At 43.3% G+C, this 19,734-nt stretch overlaps 1 protein-coding gene across 1 annotated transcript in view; it reads right to left on the reverse strand.

Annotated features, from left to right (window-relative positions):
- The window catches only part of GFPT2 (glutamine-fructose-6-phosphate transaminase 2), a 36,803-nt gene that overhangs the window by 10,226 nt on the left and 6,843 nt on the right, over nucleotides 1-19,734 (reverse strand). The window contains exons 4-15 of the mRNA XM_006877254.1: nucleotides 19,676-19,734; nucleotides 18,755-18,889; nucleotides 14,997-15,058; nucleotides 14,261-14,340; nucleotides 13,649-13,766; nucleotides 10,418-10,581; nucleotides 9,496-9,591; nucleotides 9,296-9,393; nucleotides 8,902-9,022; nucleotides 5,851-6,008; nucleotides 5,602-5,716; nucleotides 1,805-1,932 (exon numbers count right to left, since the gene is read on the reverse strand). Of these exons, the coding sequence (XP_006877316.1) occupies nucleotides 1,805-1,932; nucleotides 5,602-5,716; nucleotides 5,851-6,008; nucleotides 8,902-9,022; nucleotides 9,296-9,393; nucleotides 9,496-9,591; nucleotides 10,418-10,581; nucleotides 13,649-13,766; nucleotides 14,261-14,340; nucleotides 14,997-15,058; nucleotides 18,755-18,889; nucleotides 19,676-19,734 (1,334 nt within the window). The remainder of the gene's footprint in view (nucleotides 1-1,804; nucleotides 1,933-5,601; nucleotides 5,717-5,850; nucleotides 6,009-8,901; nucleotides 9,023-9,295; nucleotides 9,394-9,495; nucleotides 9,592-10,417; nucleotides 10,582-13,648; nucleotides 13,767-14,260; nucleotides 14,341-14,996; nucleotides 15,059-18,754; nucleotides 18,890-19,675) is intronic.

The following is a 19,734-nucleotide window of genomic DNA, read 5'->3' on the forward strand; positions in this document are numbered from 1 at the left end:
TAGATAAGGAGGCTGGAGAAGAATTGCTGGAGTGGCAGGTTACTCCGGAAGGCAAGGCTGGTGATCACTCTGGTCGCAAGGCAGCTGGATGGACCAAGGGCACCTGGCAAGATCAGGGCACACAAAGGCCAGCATGCAGACTCTGTGCCCAGGCCCCTGCCCTGCTTGGAGGGGCATGTTGGTGTTGATCTAGCTTCCTCTGTTACCTCTCTGCCTTTCTCCCTCTGCAGCCAGCCACATGGCCTCTCCATAGTTATAAATGATAATGGTCAAATTGCATTCTATTTAGATATAGATCATTTAATAATTTTATCCATCATTCCTCCAATTGTAGATAATTAATAGTGTCTAAAAGGGCTGCTCCAAGTAATTATCACACACATTAAGCTGCTATTTGAATCTGTTCCGATAGCTCCATTTATATGCAGTTGCCAAAAAAACGCTTGTCATTTCACTGGTGAGTGGGTTGAAGAAGATATTTCTCAACTTCCCTGGAAGGATCTACTGAACATGCCCTAGGGAGACATGGTAAAGACCATGGACACTGTACACTGTAGGCAGTAGAGGGTACAGGCCGATGGGGCCACTGATTTGTGCCAGCTGCTCCATAAATACATCTTTTTTTCCCCGGAGGTGAAGCTGGAAGCATAGTTGAAGCTGTATCTTTCATCCATGCACTCATTCAACACACTCAGCCCCTTAGCCAGCAGGATTGTCAGAGGAAGGAATGTGCACATAGAGTCAGTCCCTTGCTTCTTTTGGCAGGAATCAGAACATCAATTTTATGGGTCTGAAGTTGAAGCTCAGTGAGGTTCAATAACTCAGGGCTGCACTCAAGTCAGATGTAATATTTTCTGAATGAGTCTTGTGAACAGCTCACAATGCAACCAATGTTCTTGCTTTGGATGAGGTGGTGGGAAAGAAATGGCCACGTCTTCCCACAGGAGAGAGGAAAGCCAAACTGGATAAGGGATGATGCCTGCTCTTGATACTGAATGTTGTTTCACTGTAACTCAGCTTCCTTTTTACCTGTAGAAATTTCTTCCCTTTTACCAATTAGCAATGTAAGCATGGGCTTACTTGTGTTACTTACTAATCTGTGGTGAATAATTTCACTTTTTTTTTTTTTTTAACCGTATCAATTATTTTGCTGCGAGGTATGACTGGCATCTGCCTCTCTCCCAACTCCACAGTACTTCCATACAGAATCAAAGCCACTTCAAATTTACAGCTCTTGACAAGGATGGAATACCCAGTAAAGTGTACTGGGTAATCTGTCTCTGATTCTGACCCATAAATACTAAGCCTTCCACACAGTTTGCTGGAAATTGTGGGAAAAAAGCAAAGGTGGAGGCCACATGGATCTGAGTTTAAATCTCAGCCCCAATCACTTCTTTTTTGTGTAATCTTGAGCAAATTGCTTTACTTTTCTGAGACTTTCCTCCTGGCTAAAACATGAACAATAACTGCCAACCTCTAAGGAGATAGCCATGAAGTATGAATGAACTATCCCAGATAGAGCCTGGCACAGGTATGATCACTCAAGGGGCTCACCCAAGGGTACCCTTGCCCGATTCTCCCCAGATTCTTGGGAACTCTATGTGGGCAGGCACCTGCCTCACCTATCTCTATGTTCCCAAGGATAAAATTGCATAGCCAGGAGCTAACACTCGATGCAGGCTCACCCTAGTTACCATGGGTCTTTAATCCTTCTCTGCAATCTTAATGCCCTGCTCTGATTTCTGGTTGACCAGGGGCTGAACAGGAGTGGTAGAGGTGGGGTGTTAGGCAGAAGGGCACTTACCAGGGCTCCTTCCAGGCAAGTGGCATAGTTATAGCCACGCCCCATCACCAGGAGAGACCTCTGTGTGTAGAGCTCCAGGGCCAGGTCTCGGATCTTCTCATCCAGCGACAGCACTTCTTTGATCAGCTCTAAAGTATGCACACAGGAGAGAGGAAGGGTCAGGCATTTCAGTTTAAAAAAAGCTATTCATAAGCAAAACACAGGGCATAAAGCAAGGTTTTGAAACGCATCTCATGTATTGAACTCTGCTTCCTTGCATTAGTTCAAAGGTTTTAAACTTTATAAGTTTTAAACTTATATAACTTTTAAACTTATATTGGGTTACTGGATAGGATTTTGCTGGGAGAGTGAATCATAGTTGTGTTAATACTTTCCTAAGTACCCAAAAGGTAGTCAGGGAAGTATTATTTCTAGCTCCATTTTACAGGTAAGGTAACTAAGGCACAGAGAGGTCAAATCACCAGCCAGCAAGCCACAGAGGTGACGTTCCAAATTACTTGCTCTCTTCATTGCCACATGCTGCACCTCATAACAAAGCCATTGGAACTTGGACCAGTGGATCTCAAACAAAATTATTGAGCATCCCTAAGAGCTTATTTTGTGTAGGTTACATCTATCAATATTTACCATATAAGAAAATAATACTGATAATAAAAAAAAAGTTCATTTAAATATAACAATCATAAACCTACTACATCACAATATTTTGTAAAAAAAAAAAAAAGTGAGTGAAAAAAATAACATCATTTTACATATTTGCAAATCTTTTAAATGCATGGCTAAAAAAAGATGTTAGATTTGCATATCAGCTTTTGCATTCATGTTGTGGTGACATTCTTTTGACTTTAGTAGTAAATAAATCTTTCAAATAATCGTGACTGTTCTTTGGAGTTCTGGTGTGGCACTGCAGGATAATGCACTGGACACAAGACTGGTAGTTCAAACTCACCAGCCACTCCTCAGAAACCCCATACAGGGCCGCTAGGAGTCGGAGCCCATTCGACAGCACTTAACAGTAACAAGCTCAAGGAGTGGAAGCTTCTTAAACGGTCATTGCTGAATTCTTATCTGAATGCTTCCTATTTGTTACATTAAAATGTTTCTGTGGTCAGTTGTGCACTTTACACAGATCTTTTATGTGTGCATGAATTTGTAACAATGTATCATTTGCGAAAATGTTGATCCCACTGAATTCAATTGTACATCTTCTAAATGCTGACACATTTCATTATTAAACATCTTAAAAAAAAACCAACAACAACAACACACAAAACATATGTGTTAAACTCACCCACATCTCATGATAAGGTTTCATGTTTAAGTGCTGGGAAGTGATCATGTTTTGTGATAGCAGATACTCATTTTCAAACTTTTCAGTTGTATGAGTTTGTTCAAATGTCATCACTGGCAGCAAATGCTGTCAGCTGTTTTTCCTGAAGTCGTGGGTTAATTGTGTTCATTGTGAGAAAGTGTTTGTGGCAAATATCAAATTAGCCTGCTACTCAAGCATTTGTCATTCTGCTCTTCCTCGAAAGAGCCATTGTGCTTGAGGCACACTTGCATTTTGTCACACAGGCTATGAAAAGTATTGCAGTTGAATAAGATCAGCAATTTTCAGTACACCATCAAGGCCATTCTTAAGCCAGGGTCCAGTATGTGGTGGCAAAGGATACAATGACGGCTAGAAGAGTCTGAGCTCTTGCTCCTGCCTGCTTTATGCGGAAAGTGCCAGTTTTGCTGCCATCTTAAGGTCCTCTGGTAGTGTAATGGTTACGAGTCAGGCTGCTAACCTCAAGATTAGCAATCTGAAGCTACCTGCAGTTCCATGGGAGAAAGATGAGGCTTCCTGCTCCTGTGAAGATTTACAGCTGTGGAAACACTATGCAAGGTTGCTATAAGTCGGAAGTGACTCCACAGCACAGTACTACCACCACCCACTTTCACAAATGCCAAACACAGTGGAAAAGACAAAAAAACATTTATTCATATATTACTATGAAATGCTTTGGCTTGAATTAAAAGGTCTGGTGGACTGAGGATCTGTCAACCACAGCTTGAGAATTTACTTAGATATCAGAACAAAGCCATCACCTCATCTCTCAGCCCCTTTCCTTTTTTTTTTTTTGGCAGATTTTGCCAGCTGCTCCCATGAAGATTGTTATTGTTGTGGTTAGGTGCTGTCCTGTCAGTTCCAAATCATTGTGACCCTATGTACAACAGAACAAAACACTGCCCGGCGCTATATACCATTCTCACAATCGTTATTAAGTTTGAGTCCATTATTGCAGCTCCGTCTCCTTGAGGGTATTCTTTTTTTGTTGACCCTCTACTTTATCAAGCTTCATGTCCTGCTCCAGGGACTTATCCCTCCTGATAACATGTCCAAAGTACAGGAGACAAAGTCTCTCCACTCTGGCTTCAAAGGAACATTCTGGCTGTGTAGCCTAGAAAACCCTATGGAGCAATTCTACTCTGCTACATTGGGTCACTATGAGTCGAAAATCCACTTGTCAGAACCTAACAACAACAAAAACATTACTTGGCTTAAAGTGAGAATGTTTTGTTTTATTATTTCTTCACTACATTTTAAACATGTTTTCGCTGCCAGAGTCAGACCCCTAGGCCTTGTGTTGAGCATTTTTACAGTTCCCAGGCATTTCCTGTACTTTCCCTGGGTTTGTCGCTGCTTTGTTTAATGTCACACACAAAAACTCAAGACATCTCTTTCTTTCCCCAGAGTGCAAGTGATTGCTGCACAGGACACTGTTCTTTAACACATGCGATGAGCGAATGAATGAATGAGGACATGGTCTCTGCCCCCAAGGAGTTCATGATTTAATGGAAAGACATTGTATCTCATTAACTACAACAGATGGGACTGTCCAGCAGTAGGGGAAAAGTTGGTGGGGGTGTAAAGGAGCAGTCTGTACAGGAACTGACCCCGGGCCACTTGCTCCCTCTGAGTATGGATCTATTGCCTTCCCTGTGCACCAAGCAGTGACTCTGACGGATAAGGCCCTGAGCTCACTGAGTTGATGTCAGATGGGAGAGACAAGCCAGTAAACAGATCAACAGATAATTCAGACTGTGGTATGTGCTATAAAGAAAATAAACAGGCTGATGTTTCAGAGAGCACTAGGTTGGGGCTTCTGTGAGTTAGGGTGACCAGAAAAGGATCCAGACATCTAAGTTGAGGTCTGGATGATGAAGAACAGTCAGTGTGCAGGGCTGGAGGAGGAGGGTTTCAGCAGAGCAAAAAGCCAGGGCAAAGGCTCTACTATGGGAAAGAGGTTGGAGTTGTACAGAACTAGTGAGGGCTACTGCCCAAGGCGGGGAAGGAAATGTTATGAGGACAGAGGACCCAGTGTCTCAGTGTGTACAGCCTAGTGAGGAGTGTGGATGCTCATCTAGTGGAATAGAAGTTGCTGGAAGGATTTAGTGGTGAGTAGAAAGTTTGAGGAGTCCTTTAATGGTACGAATGGCTTAATACATTCAGCTGCTAACCAAAAGCCTGGAGGTATGAGTCTACACACAGGCATCTCAGAAGTTAGGCTTGGTGGTCTACTTCCAAAAGACTAGCCATTGAAGACCCTATGGAACATAGTTCTATTCTGACACACAATGGGGGTCCATGAGTCTGAGTCAACTTCATGGCAACTGGTTTATTTTAGGAAGCTTGAAGGCAGAGGGAGCGATTAATAACACTGGTTGCAGGTTACAGGCAGGGGCAAGGAAGAGACAGGCCAAAAACAGTCCATTGTATTTAAAAATAAGGCAGGTTTTGCTCTTAGACATACCAGGTAAAGATCTCAAGCCACGGATGATCTCTTGTCTTCTGTTTTGTAATGAAATTCGGTCTTCAGACATCATCAAACCAAACATCACCAGAGAGATAAACTGACTGGTATAAGCCTGTGGACAAAAGGGAGATGATGAAAGCAGGTGGGGGGACATGAGTGACCACATCATCATGGTTGTGGGAGAGGGCGCCAGGTAGAGCACCCTTCAGTCTTGTGGACTCTCCTCCCCCACACAGCTCCTTCTACCTTGGTGCTCGCAACCCCGATCTCTGGGCCCGCGTTGATGTGCACGCCACAGTCAGTCTCCCGGGAGATGGAACTGCCCACGGTGTTGGTGACGCCCACAGTCAGAGCCCGACGGTCCTTGCAGTAGCGCAGCGCCAGGAGGGTGTCTGCAGTCTCGCCTGCCACACAGAGGCCCTTTCATGGATGTGTTCACAAATGCAGTCACTCTGCCAGCCTAAACCCTGCCCCTACTCACTTCCTCCTGACTCTTACACAGAACTCCTGTTTGCCCAGACACAGCTGGGTGTGTGTTCAGAAAGGAAAATGCATGATGGACAGTTGTTCAGTTGATTCTTAGATGGAAGGTTTAATTATTCTTTCTTTATGTTCCAAGCACTTTCTCATCCACTGTTTAACTCTTATGACAACTTTGGGGCGGGGGGAAGAGCTGTCTCCACTTTCCCCTTGAGAATGAGGGCCTTAGAGATGGGAAATCAATGCCTCACTCAGGGCCTTGGACTGGGGCTGACAGAGACAGCGTAAATCCAGGTGGGTCTGCCTCCCAGTGCCCTGTTCATGAATAGAAGCTGCCTTATTTGGTATGTGACTACATTTAGCATTTCAAAGGCAAGAATACCTCAAAATGGTGTTTCTCACAAAGATGTTTTTAAAAGCACTTCTTGCAGCCTCATAACATGGATCAAACTATTTTTATAATAAACTTGTTGTTATCCAGTTGACTGCAACTCGTGGCAACCCCATGTGTGTTAGAACAGAACTGTGCTCCATAAGGTTTTCAATGATAATAGATTTTTTTGGTAATAGATCCCAGACTTTTCTTCCAGTGTATCTATGGGTGGACTCAAACCTCTCACCTTTTGTTTAGCTGCCAAGTGAGTTAACTATCTGTGTGACCTGGAGACTTACATAAGGATTTAAAGAGGGTCCTAATGTGTACTTGGACCCCTGCTGTGGCCACAAGGTTCGCTGTTCAAACCCACAAGCTGCTCCTTGGAAACCCTATACAGGGTCACTATGAGTCAGAACCAACTTGACAGCACTTAACAACAACAATAGCTACTTAAATAGGCTCAAACATAAGTGAGCCCCAACACTCTATGTTTGCAAGTCCTAAAGAATTCAAACTAAAACAAGTGTGCAAATTAAACACAAGTCAAACTAGAAAATCAAAACCATTCAAATCAGCATGGGAATCATGGTTGTGTCCATTCAGATCTTTCTCAGCGGCAGACTGCTGTGACTTGGTGCCATAAGAGGGCCCAATTTTGTCCTTTTTCTCTTCAGACTGCTGTGTCTGGGGCACTGGGGTGTCACGTGGCCTCCCCTCACACCAAAGGGGTGGGCACAGAAGCAGGGAGGAGGGCAGGTCTGTCTTTATCAGACCTTCCCTCCCATTACTGTGATATCTCATGTGAAGGGCTGAACAAAATAAAAACCGTACATCATTTCCATGGAGAAGCTTAGGAGCTGCCACTGCCTTATTTTCACATTCAATCCGCTTCTGTTTTGTTTTTTTTTTGAGGATCTCACCAATTCATGAAATAATATTAGGTTCTAATGGGATCAAAGGAGCTCTGGTAGCGTAGTGGTTACGAATCAGGCTGCTAATCTCATGGTCAGCAGTACGAAACTACCAGCTGTTCTGTGGGAGAAAGATGAGGCTTTCTGCTCCCATAAAGATTTACAGCCTCGGAAACCCTGTACAAGGGTTGCTATGAGTTGGAACTGACTCTACGGCACGTAGCAACAACAACAATGGGATCAAGACCCAAATGTACACGCAGTAGCTGAAATCACATGGGAGCCTGTCTATGTATGGTGGATGGACAGACAATGGGTATATCTATTTTAGTTTAGCTTTGTCATCAAAAAATGGTGATGGTGTTAAAAAATAAAAATAGAAGCAGCATTAAAAACTCCAGTTGATTTTAGGGTATTACTGGTTCATTTTTTAGGTGTGATAATGATGTAGATATTTTCTTTCTAAGAGCCCTAATCATTTAGAGAGGAGTCCCTGCAACCCATTAACCCACTTGGCTACTAATTAAAAGGCTGGTAGTTCAAGTCCTCCTAGAGGTGCCTTGGATAAAGGCCTTAGTGATCTATTTTTGAAAAATCAGTCACTGAGAGCCCTATGGAGCACAGTCCTACTCAGACACACATAAGGTGATCATAGAGATTTTGTTTTGTTTTATCATTTAGACAAATATTCTGAAGAAATTGTGGATGAAATAACACAATGGTTGGAATTGCCTTCAAACTAACCCAGTGCAGGGGAGCAGTTGAAATGGGGTACTGATGATACAAGATTTGTTGTGAGTTATAATTGCTGAAACTAGGTGGGGTAAGAATGAAGGGGTTCATTACATGAGTCTATCTACTTTTACAAAGGTTTGGAATTATCCATAATTTTAAATGCTTTAAAAATCCTTCTATAGCTTTTGTGGACTCCAACCATATGGCCCATTGCCCTGTCCAGCTGGAGCAACACACCCACGTCTAGGTGGGCTTGACTTAGCTCATAGGAGAACCCTTGCCTTGCTGGGCTGTGTGGCCACAACTAACTCTCACACTCAGTGCCAGAGGGGATGGGGAAGACCACAGGTGCAGAGCAGCAGGCTACAACATACTTGACTCTCAACCTGGCAAAGTTTAGGAGGAAATTTCTTTCCTCCATGAAATTAAATCCAGTAAACCTATATGAGCACCTTGGTGAGTGGTCCCTGAAATCCTGCCCTTTGGAAGAAGGAGGGAGAATCTGTGGGGCAGGGTAGAGCCATCACACTGAGTTTGACTGATTCCAGCTTTTCCTGTCCTGGCTGCATGGCCTTGGCAGTCACATACTCTCCTGAACAAAGGCAACAGTAACTGCTAACTGTCAGGGTGAAACGACCTGATGCATGAGTAAGTGTATGGCATAGAGTAGGTGTGCAGAGGATTTAGTAGGATGACGAAGGAAAGAGGACGGAAGAGGTGTACGAGGTGTTACAGAGAGGAGAGAGCCCTGAGATGAACTAAAGCAAACCTGGCCAGCTTGCCCGTATCCCTTACCTGACTGGCTTATGAAAAAGCAAACGTCATCCCTGAACACAGGTGTGTTCCTGTCGAGAAAGTCACTAGCAAGTTCAACCATCACTGGGAGTTCGGTCAGTTCCTCCAAAACCTGCCGTGTCTGAAGCCAACAAGAATGGGGACTAAAGTCAGTCATGGACCCTAAGGGAGAACAGGGCAGTGGGGCTTCTAGCAACAGCTTTACAAAGTATCTGGATGGTGAGGGAACTTCAGTCACTGAAAGGCCATACTCAGGGCAAAGGGTTCCATGTTGGGTTATGGGGATGGGAGCAAGGACTTTGCCAAATGCAGGACAAAAATTTTAGACCAGATTCTCATCCTAGGCCTTTTCTAACTCTCCTGCACTGTACCGGGTCCAACATCTTGCACTTACTGCCACTGCGGCATGGTAGCTGGTTCCACAGCCGATCACGATGAGCCGTCGGCACCGACGAATCTCCTTTAAGTGGTCCTTCAGGCCACCCAGGAGCACTGCAGGGCACATGGCAGGGCATCAAGGCCACACTCTACCCACTGAACCCATTCTTCTATGCAGAACACAGACAGGGGCTCCCAGCGGAGTATCAGAATTACCTGTGTTGGTCTCAAAATTCACCCGGCCTCTCATGGTATTAAACACAGATTCTGGCTGTTCAAAGATCTCCTTCTGCATAAATGCACTGAAGTTACCTGGTTAAAGAAACATAGTCCAGACAGGTCAGTTTTGAATTACATAAAGGATTACCATGAGTCAGAATCGACTTCAGGGCAATCGTCTTTTTGTTGACAGTTTAATTAAGCTGAAATAACACGAGATAGTCACAATGGTGATTCATATAAATCCCACCACAAAAGGTGGTCCCAGGCATTGTCCTGCCTGATGGTCATGATGACATGATTACTATCCCCAGTTTACATAATAGGGTCTGGCAGGTTCAGAACTTGTTGTATTTGAATCAGTTCCAATTTAGGCAACCTTAAGTATTCAGGCATACAATTGATCCATAAAGTTTTCCTGGCTGCAGTCTTTACAGAAGCAAATCACCAGGACTTCTGTGATGCTTGGGGGTTGAGGGATTGAACCACCAACCTTTAGGTTTGTAGTCAAGCACAATCCATTTGCACCACCCAGTGACCTTGCGGTTTAAGGAAGGGAGAGATTTGCCTGACTAAACTAGGTGCAGGGAGACAGGCACTGCTTACAGGAATAAAATAGTCCAGAGTCCTTTATTACTGTAGACCTCCCTTCCAGAGAAGAGGACACTGAGGTGCACAGGAGAGTGTGCCACAGGGAGAGGGCTGACAGGGCCAGGTCAAGGCAGGGGTCTCTTAGAGTACAAGGTTCTTAGAGACAGGTACTTCTCCTGGAGATCAGCCTCCCCATGCTCTCTCAACTGTGTGAACACTGAAGCCCTGAACCTCACCCTGGCAACCATGGTAGGTAGGAAGGGTGATGCCCACCATGGAACCTCTACTCCCTGGGGCTTCCACACACAGACTCTCAGAGGATACTTGCCTTTCATGATTTGCTGCAATTCCATCTGTAAGGTCTGGATGGCTCGAGAAGGGTCATCACTAGCTGAACGCTTGACCCGGTGAATGGAGAGTTTCCCATCAGCCACTGCTGCAATGTCATCGTCCTCAAGGAAGATGACCCGGTTGGTGTGTTCTATGATAGCACTGGAGCAAGGAAAGCACAGTTGTCATGCATGGGCCCTGCTCCTCACAACTGCAACACAGCAGCCAATCACTGTTTCTCAAGGCCTTGGTCCATACTAAAGATGCTGGATGGCATTTTAGGAGAGTCAGAATCACTTCATTCAAAGCATCCATTCACAGATGAGAAAGAAATTCTTTCTCCAAGTCTCTTAAATCCTTCTGATTAATTATCTCAAAGAAGAAAATTGAGGTTAGGTGTTTTGAAAACCTCTTTGAATACTTGCCAATTCCCCTTTTTAACAAAGAGAGAGCAGTCTCTAGACTTTTTTTTTTAATTAAAAAAAACAAAACTTTTAATTATGGAAAATTCCAAAAGTATGCAGAAGTAGAGACCACTATAATGAATTCCCATGTACCTATCATTCAGCTTCAATGACCACCAAGTTAATTTTGTTCATAGCTCGCTCTGTTCCACAACCCACTTCCCAGCCCTAAGATTATTTTGAAGTCCATCCTACACATTGTATCTTTTCTTTTGCAAACATATGAGTAGATCTCCAAAAGATACTCTTTAAAAAATGCACTATAATGCCACTGTTGTTGTTAAGTGCTATTGGGTTGGCTCTGCTTATAGTGACCCTTTTCTAAGGCTGTATGTAATTCTTTGTGGGAGTAGCAAGCCTCATCTTTCTCCCGCAGAGCAGTTGGTGGGCTTGAATCATCAACTTTGTGGTTACTAGTCCAGTGCTTATCCTACAGAGCCACTACGTTCCCATAATATCATTATCACATCTTAAATGAATAATTGTTCTTTAATAGCATCAAATATCCAGTATGTTTAACTGAGTGAATAATCATTTTGCCTTCACATCATTTTTTCATTTCCTCAGGAAATGCTCTAAAATAAAGGCATTGATGCTAAAAGGTAAGCACTGGACTGCTAACTGCAAGATCAGCAGTTCAAATCCACCAGCCACTCCATGGGAGAAAGATGAGGCATTCTGGTCCTGTAAAGATTTACAGTCTTGGAAACACTTTACAGAGTCACTGAGTTGGAATTTGACATGATGGCAGTAGGAATGGGTTCAGGCAACTCTGCATTTTACTTCTTTCTCTCCTTTTATTGCACTGACCAGCACTCCCAGAAAACTGTGAAATGGTGTGAAGGCAGCAGGTACCCTTTTCCTCTCTCACTGTTTCACACATGGGGCTTCTGGGACAAGGTGGGACTCCTGGTGTGGCGCTGTAGGATCTGGACTGCGAACCACAAGGTCAGCAGTTCAAACCCACCAGCTGCTCCTCAGAAACCCTATACAGGGTCTCTTATGAGTCCAAACTAACTTGACAGCACTTAACAACAACAACAACAACATATTTTAGATCAGCTTGTCCATACCTAAGGCAGGTCTGAGAGTCTAATGCTGGGAGATACCAATTCTGGGTCAGTGAATCAGCTTACTGCTAAGTGGATTGTTCTGGTACTAGGGGGAAATAATAAGAAACCAACGTGGCCAACTGAGTTCAAGTCATGTCCTTCAGTTCAGTTTTACCTTTTGGTCTCCCATTAGTTCTCAATTTGGTTTGGGACTTGTGGGTAATGAGTTTTCACCCTTAAAACCCCAACAAATCTTATCTGATCATTTTTTTCCTTTGATAAATATCTATTGTATTTCAGTAAACGTAAGGTGCCACTGGTTGTAAGACCACGATTATTTTGCATACTTCTAAGAAATCTGCTGTGGTGCTGTAATCAATGCACTGTACTACAATGTCAGTTTGAACTACAAAGTTGGTGGCTTAAGTTCACCAACCTTGCAGAGGGTTTCTGAGGAGTGGCTGGTGGGTTTGATACATCAACTTTGTGGTTAAGCAGTCCAGTGCTTACCCTATAGGCCACACCAAGATGCTATTTATAAGTGATAAAATCTGTAAAATAATGCATGTCTTAGAATCACTGAAATAATATTAGCATGCCTTTGAAATAGTGTTCCAAGGGACACAGTATGACAAATGCTGCCCTAACCTATCAGCGTTAAGTCTGATACTGGCTGTGGACTGAAACAGGTCTTGCAGCCGGGGCTCTGGGCTCTTGTCACTCATTTCCCTGGAGGCCTAGCCTGGTGTCATCCCTGTTGCACAATGAGGAATAATAAAAGTTTAGACAAAGGTGATAATAGTGGTGTTTACAATGGTTTTCTATTGCAAATAGCTAAAAAGTGTTCTGGTGTTTTCTATGTGAGTATATGTATATGTGTGCATATTCAGTTAGGTTTTTATTTTTTTCCCCAAGTGGGTATGAAGTGGGATCCTTAGGTGGAGCCAACAGTTAAGCTCCTGTTTACATACTAAAAAGTTGGCAATTCAAACCCACTCAGAGATTCTGTGGAAGAAAGGCCTAGCAATCTACTTCCAAAAGGTCATGGTCTTGAAAATCTTATGGAGTGTACTTGTACTTTGCACAAATGGGGTTGCCATGAGTTGGAATCAACTCGATAGCAACTAGTTTTTTGAGGGGATGGAATAAGAAGCAGAATCTCTCAAACTTTTAAATTATTATTTTCAACATTGATGAAGACACAGACTTCAGAATCAAATGGACCAAGAACTAAGTCTTGGCTCTGTCTCTTACAAATGATAAGACCTCAGGCAAATGTGGGATGGGCCAGGGAAGGACTCTGAAGCCGTAGACCACCGGGGCCCAAGTGAGCATAGTACAGTGTGCGCAGATCCACTTGTTTACTCAGAGAAGCTAAGCAAGCCAGACTTTCATGTGAAATCTCCCAATTGTAAAACATTGGTGAGGAACTGAATTATTTTGTGCAGGCCAAACAATGTATCTGCCAGTGAATCTGGCCTTCAGCCATCAGACAGTAACGTCTGCCTTTTGCTCAAGTGTCTGAAAATAGTCACACAGGTGCTCCTGGCTAAGAGTCCTTGGAGGAGGGCACCAGAGGCTGGAACCCACCTTCAGCCAGCTCCTTGCTGGGTCCTGAGGAATCTGCTCACATGTGGGGGAAGGGACTAGGTCAGCAATGTCAGTATTGAGCCAGGCATTCTTGGTTAATCTTAGGAAGAAAGGCCTATTTACCTTGCATCAGAGGCAAAGAAGAATTCCACAGCTTTATCGCCCACAGCATGGAGGCAGGTGGAGCTGTCCAGCCTCTTCATCCTTGTTTTACAGATATTCTTCACATTCTCAATGTTGCCTAGTAAATGGATTGCAAATCTCATAAAATCTTTAGTTTGACTAGCCTGCAACAACAATTTCCCCTTTGAATATGTGGGGGAGGGAGTCACAATTTTTAGCTTTGGCTGTGTCAGCCAAATCTGCAAAAGATCCCCAAATAGCACAGTACCACTGCAAGAGCATATAAACTGCTATAGTCTGAGAGTAATACAAAGACAAACCAAATAAACACTTCTAATCAGGGCATGTTGCTGTTATATAACAGAGCCAGATGCTGTTCTCTCTAAATTTATGTATATTTGAAAATATCCATAATAAGAAGTGCTAACAAAAATGGAGCCAAGTCTCCATTTCATGAAAATCTTTGAGACCTGGACATATGTCCCCATCATCTCCCACCTCCTTCTAAATGCAACCTTGCCTCCAAGGGAGTTGACATGCACCAGAGCATCTGGTAAGTCTCGAGACACTGATCAGTAGCTGTGTGCAAGCCTTTTGCTTAAAGGAACTTACATGTCCTATACAAAATTGGGATTTGTTCTGTGGACAGTTTGTATTTACTCCGCACTCCAATGAGCAGTGGGCTGCCTCTCCTGTTAGGTGAAGAGGGAATGAGGTTATTCATCACTTTCAACACTGTATGTTCTCCTAGCTTCTGAGACGGGCTTCTCGAATCTAGCCCTTTTCCCAGGGGCAGTATGTCAGGCTTAGTTCCCACAGTACGGACTCCTGGGCCCCCATGCTTTCAAGGTTTGAGGCAGGAACTGCGGAGAGCATTACCAACAGGCTAGCATATGAGTCCTAGTTCCCTTTCATGGGCTCACCCACCTGATAATCTGTCCCAGCTCCACCCTCAAGGGACCTGCTACTGAACCCCCACACATGACTAATCCACACAATCAGATGACAGAAGCTCAAACTTTAAGCAGTAAAAAGAACCCCCATGAGGCTTGCATGAGCACTGTGGAGCTCCAATTCAGCCTTCATTTGCTGCTCATCTTTAAAGGTGAAGCACTTAGATGTTCAGGATCTACCCAAAGATTTCCTTTTGACCCTCCTTTTCATATAGGTCAGTTGTTTGGCAACTTTCTTGCTGTCAGCTGCCATCAAGCTGACCTCAACTCCTGGAGGTCCCATGAACAACAGAACAAAATGCTGCCTGGTTGTGCGCTATCCCCATGATCACTGAGCGATCGCACTGTTGTTACCATTCGTTTTCTATTGAAAATGCCAATGTGTTTTACCTCACCTTGTGGCAACAGCTTCTCCTGGATAGTGGATGCTCTTGAAAACCAACGCAAACGCACCTTCCTAAAAACACACCAGAGAATGTGAAGGGCAGCTTGGCAAAGAAAGATTTCCCTGGACTTCTTGTCACCACTAGAGGTGCTGGGATCAAGCTGGCAAGTGCTCATTTAGGAAGCCCAAAACCATTTGTAAAGACTGTGGAAGGATTATTCCCAAAAGAGAACAATTTAATGACCTCTCCATTGACCTTCCTCAAAGGAAAAAGCCACTTCCTCCTTGATCAATTCAAGATTCTCTTCATCTTTTCTTTAGGGCAAAAGAACTTGAATATTCCTGTGAAAAATGTGGGGGAAGTGTGCTTTAGTCAGGCACAAATTTAACCGACTGCTCAGGGTCCTCATTCTTCATTTGAAAAGATATAGCTTTAATGTGACTCTTGTACTTAACAAGATTGGACAGAAAGTCATCATTCCAAGATACTTAATTTTGTCATCTCACTGCACTGTAAATACAAAGCCACCCTTTACCCTTGGTTGGAGTGCACATATGGCAGTTTCTAGACCATTGAAAACCTCTCAAATGGTGAATTCCTGCATCACCAGCCCTTCTACACCTTCAAAAGATTTCACTATAAGATAAGCACTGGACTGCTAACCACAAGGTTGGTGGTTGAAACCCACCAGCCACTCCTCAGGGTTGCTATGAATCGGAACCGATTTGATGACACTTAACAAGATTTCACTAGAACCACAGTTCCTGATTAAACCATTCTAAATGACTTATTTGGAATTCTGGTGTAGCGCTGTGGGTTAATGCGTCAGACTGCAAAGTTGTTTGAACTGCAAGATTGGTGGTTCAAGCTCACCAGCTGCTCCTTGGAAACCCTATTTGTTGCTGTTGTTGTTAAGTGCCGTCGAGTCGGTTCTGACCCATAGAGACCCTGTACAGGGTTTCCGAGGGTGTAAATCTTTACGGGAGTAGAAAGCCTCATCTTTCTCCCGCGGAACAGCTGGTAGTTTCGAACCGCTGACCTTAAGGTTCGCAGCCCAATTCGTAACCACTACGCTACCAGAGCTCCTCTACGGGGTCGCTATTGGTCGGAATCGACTCAACGGCAATTAACAATACCATAACAGTGGAAGTGATGTCAGGAGAAGAAAGCAAAGCATGATGGCACCATGCTGAGTATGCCAAACCTGTGAGTAACATATAATGCACCCTACTGGAACCCACAGGCACCCCATCAGGGACTCCCAGCACTGTGATTGCTGGGTGGAACCACAGAAAGTGAGAATGGGGGTTGTGGGGACCCTGCACTGGTCATCAGGGACAGCATCTTTATCCCCTAGGGAACAACTGGGAGGACTGGAGAGGCTAATCCACAAACTGCCCTTAGCTCAGTTCATGTCAGAGCCAGAGTTCAAATCCTGGCTCCATCATTTAGGGGCAAGTCATTGTAACCTTCTTTGGGTCTCATTTCCCTCATCTGTGAACAGAGGTGGAAAACTGTATGGTTTCTGTGAGTGAATTCACTACAAGTGAATGCATTTTAAGTGCTTAGACAAGTGCCTGGGATACAGAGAAGCCAATAAAAGAATGAGCTGTTACAGTAAAAGTAATACATAGGCATATAATTATAATGATATATACTATATAATACATATATTATATATGATATATAATTATATCCACCACTTGTCAGTTTATCATACAATGAATAAGGAAGATTGTAGAAAAACGGATGCATTTGAGTTAGAATGCATTTGAAGAATATTGAAAGTACCGTGGACTGCCAGAAGAACAAACAAAGCTGCTTGGAAGAAGTGCAGCCAGAATGCTCCTTAGAAGCCAGGATGGCGAGACTTCATCTCTTGGACTTTGGACATGTTGTCAGGAGGGACCAGTCCCTGGAGAAGGACATCATGCTTGGCAAAGTGGAGGGCCAGCAAAAAAGAGGAAGACCCTCAATGAGATGGAATGATACAGTGACAATGATGATGGCTCAAACAAAAGACAATTGTGATGATAGTGCAGGACCAGACAATGTTTCATTCTGTTGTGTATGGGTCACATGAGTTGGCACTGACTCAATAGCACCTACCAACAACAAATATAATTATATCATATATTCTCATATTTCTTCTTCTTATTACTTCTGTGATTATGAATGTCCTTTGGCCTCTGTTCTTCATTTTGGTTTGTGCACAGCCATAACTAAACTCAAGTTCTCCTAACTCAACACTCTAAATACTCTTTCCTCTTAAATTCTCGGTGAAAATTTCTACCCTTCATTCTGATCATCCTGTAATAACTTATCATCTCAGTTATACACAAACCAGCTGTAGATCTTGGTTTCCATGTGACTATCTCTTATATTAACGTGGGCCAACCCAGGGTTGTATAGCCAGAGGGGCCTGGAGGAAGTCAGCATCCTCAGGCCTCAAAGGGTTGGTGTTCAGGCAGACTCCAAGGGGTTTGACATTTACCTTGCTGGTTTTGAGAACTATGAGTAAAGGCAAGTAGAAAGACACTTTGCATTTCTTGCCCCAAAGACTCCCATGGTGCTTTAGGTAAGAGAAGGCACTAAAGTTCAAAAGTGCCATTACTGGGGACACATTTCAGAAATTTAGAATTACAAATGGAAAGGGAGTAATACATGATTCAATACCAAAGTGGCTTACTATACTTTATATGACACATTTCTTGTGGAACAGGTTCTTATTTATTAATATATTCTCTGAATTATCCCTGAAACAGGAGTCCTAGGGTAAAGGGTTTTAACAATGAACTTCCTTTTTAGGACAAACCACTTGAAAACACCCAAGGATGATACACTTTAAACTATGGTATCATATCTGCCACAGCCTCTGACCTTAGATGTTCTAGGCCCTCAACAGCATCTCTAGCTGCCACTGTATTGTAGGAATGATTTGACAGGTCTGCCTGGGAGTACCATCCGTGAGATACTGGGAGCATTCTCTTCCCCATATCGATGGATATGGAGTCTGTGCCTGTTCCACCTTCTCCTCCAAGGAAGAGGTCTCTTCCTGGCTAAACCCCACCCCCCATACATGTGGCTCCCCTTCATGAGATTTTATCTCTCTGGGACACCATCAATTTATTTCTCTCTCTAATAAGTCATTCCCTTCAGCAAACAACCATGCTCTAGTGTCTCTTATCACAAAACTCCAGTCCTCTCTGGGAGCTATGCTCCCTTTCAACCATAGCACCATTTAGCTGCTTTTTCTAAAATCTAACTTCTCCAAAGCCTACACCTGCTATCTCTACTCCTTCAGCTCCATGTGGTGATGATTTGTGGGCATTTCTCCTCCATGATGGATAATTGCTTTACTTAGTATCACAGGAGGAAAGATTACAATTTGAAATCTCTTTAATGAATCAGTGAAATTCATCTTGTGTTCATAAACCAGCAGTGCACAACACTCAGCTGAAAAGATAACAACATGAACAGTCATGACCAAGTTCATGTGTACAACATGTGATCATGAGAAGCCATAAATTATAAGACTGATCACAGGTTTAGAAATAAGAAATGTGAAAAACTTTGCAACTCAAAGAGAAGAAGCAATACACTTTCCATCTAATGCTTACTCCAAAGAACACAGAACTTCACCCATTCTATAAGGATGTAATATTTTAAGTTCAGATGCTGTAGATGACCCATCTTTACCCAAACTTACTTAACAAGTGTTTATGAAAATGAAGGAATTATTTGGATAGATGGGACTTGTGACTTACCAATTGCTGAATGACTCTCTCCACCAGCGTTGAAAATCTGACATCCTCAGTTTCTCTGTTGTCGAACACGTATTTAATCAGTTTTGCAATGGTCTCCGTGTCTGTTTCTGACTCAAACTCATAGCCTTTGCTTTCCTGGAATATTTGTTTGGACACAATTGTCAGATAATAATCACATTGTTTAGTGCTGGTCTGGCCAGCTACCTCTCCTCCCTTATGATTTGCCCTTGGAGTGAGTTAAGGCGAGAACAAGGCAAACTGGGAAGAGAGGAGAAATCACAGCCAAACACTCCTGAGTTATTCCTGTATTTTTTGAGATCATCCTGCCTCACGAACTTGTCACTGCCATTAATCCGGACATTGCAAAATCCCATCAGTCAAAATGATAAAATATGTGAGTAAAATCCACCTACATATTTTAAAATCAACAACTGTACAACCTTTTCATACTTTAGACATTCCCTGCCTAACTTCCCACCCCACATCTCATTCAGTGTACAATATGTGACTTAGTGTTTCTTGTTATTGTTAAGTACCCTTGAGTTGGTTCCAACTCATAGCAACCCTGGATGGGGTTTCCAAGGAGTGGCTGGTGGGTTTGAACCATCAACCTTATGGTTAACTGTCCAGTGATTATCCTATAGTGCCACACCAGGACTCCATTGTATAGCGCAGAAACATTAAAAGGTTCACATTATTTTGATTCTGTGACCCTGTAATAGCCCTTGAGGTAAATGTGAACGCCTCAATATCTCCTCAGACAAGATGTGGGGAGGTTATCTAAAACTGGGATTGAGATTGATACAAGGCTGAGAGTGGGCCCCACTCCCTTCCTACATTTGTTTCCAGGAAAATATGCAGGTTTAAAAGTTTCTGGGAAAGACCAGCATCACTTGATGTTATTCAGGAGAAGTATCTTACCAGAAATTTCCTCAGATCTTTGTAATTTGTGATGATTCCATTATGTATGACGACAAATT

Source organism: Chrysochloris asiatica, unplaced genomic scaffold (assembly GCF_000296735.1).
Source record: "Chrysochloris asiatica unplaced genomic scaffold, ChrAsi1.0 scaffold00450, whole genome shotgun sequence".
NCBI classification, from domain to species: Eukaryota; Metazoa; Chordata; class Mammalia; order Afrosoricida; family Chrysochloridae; genus Chrysochloris; species Chrysochloris asiatica.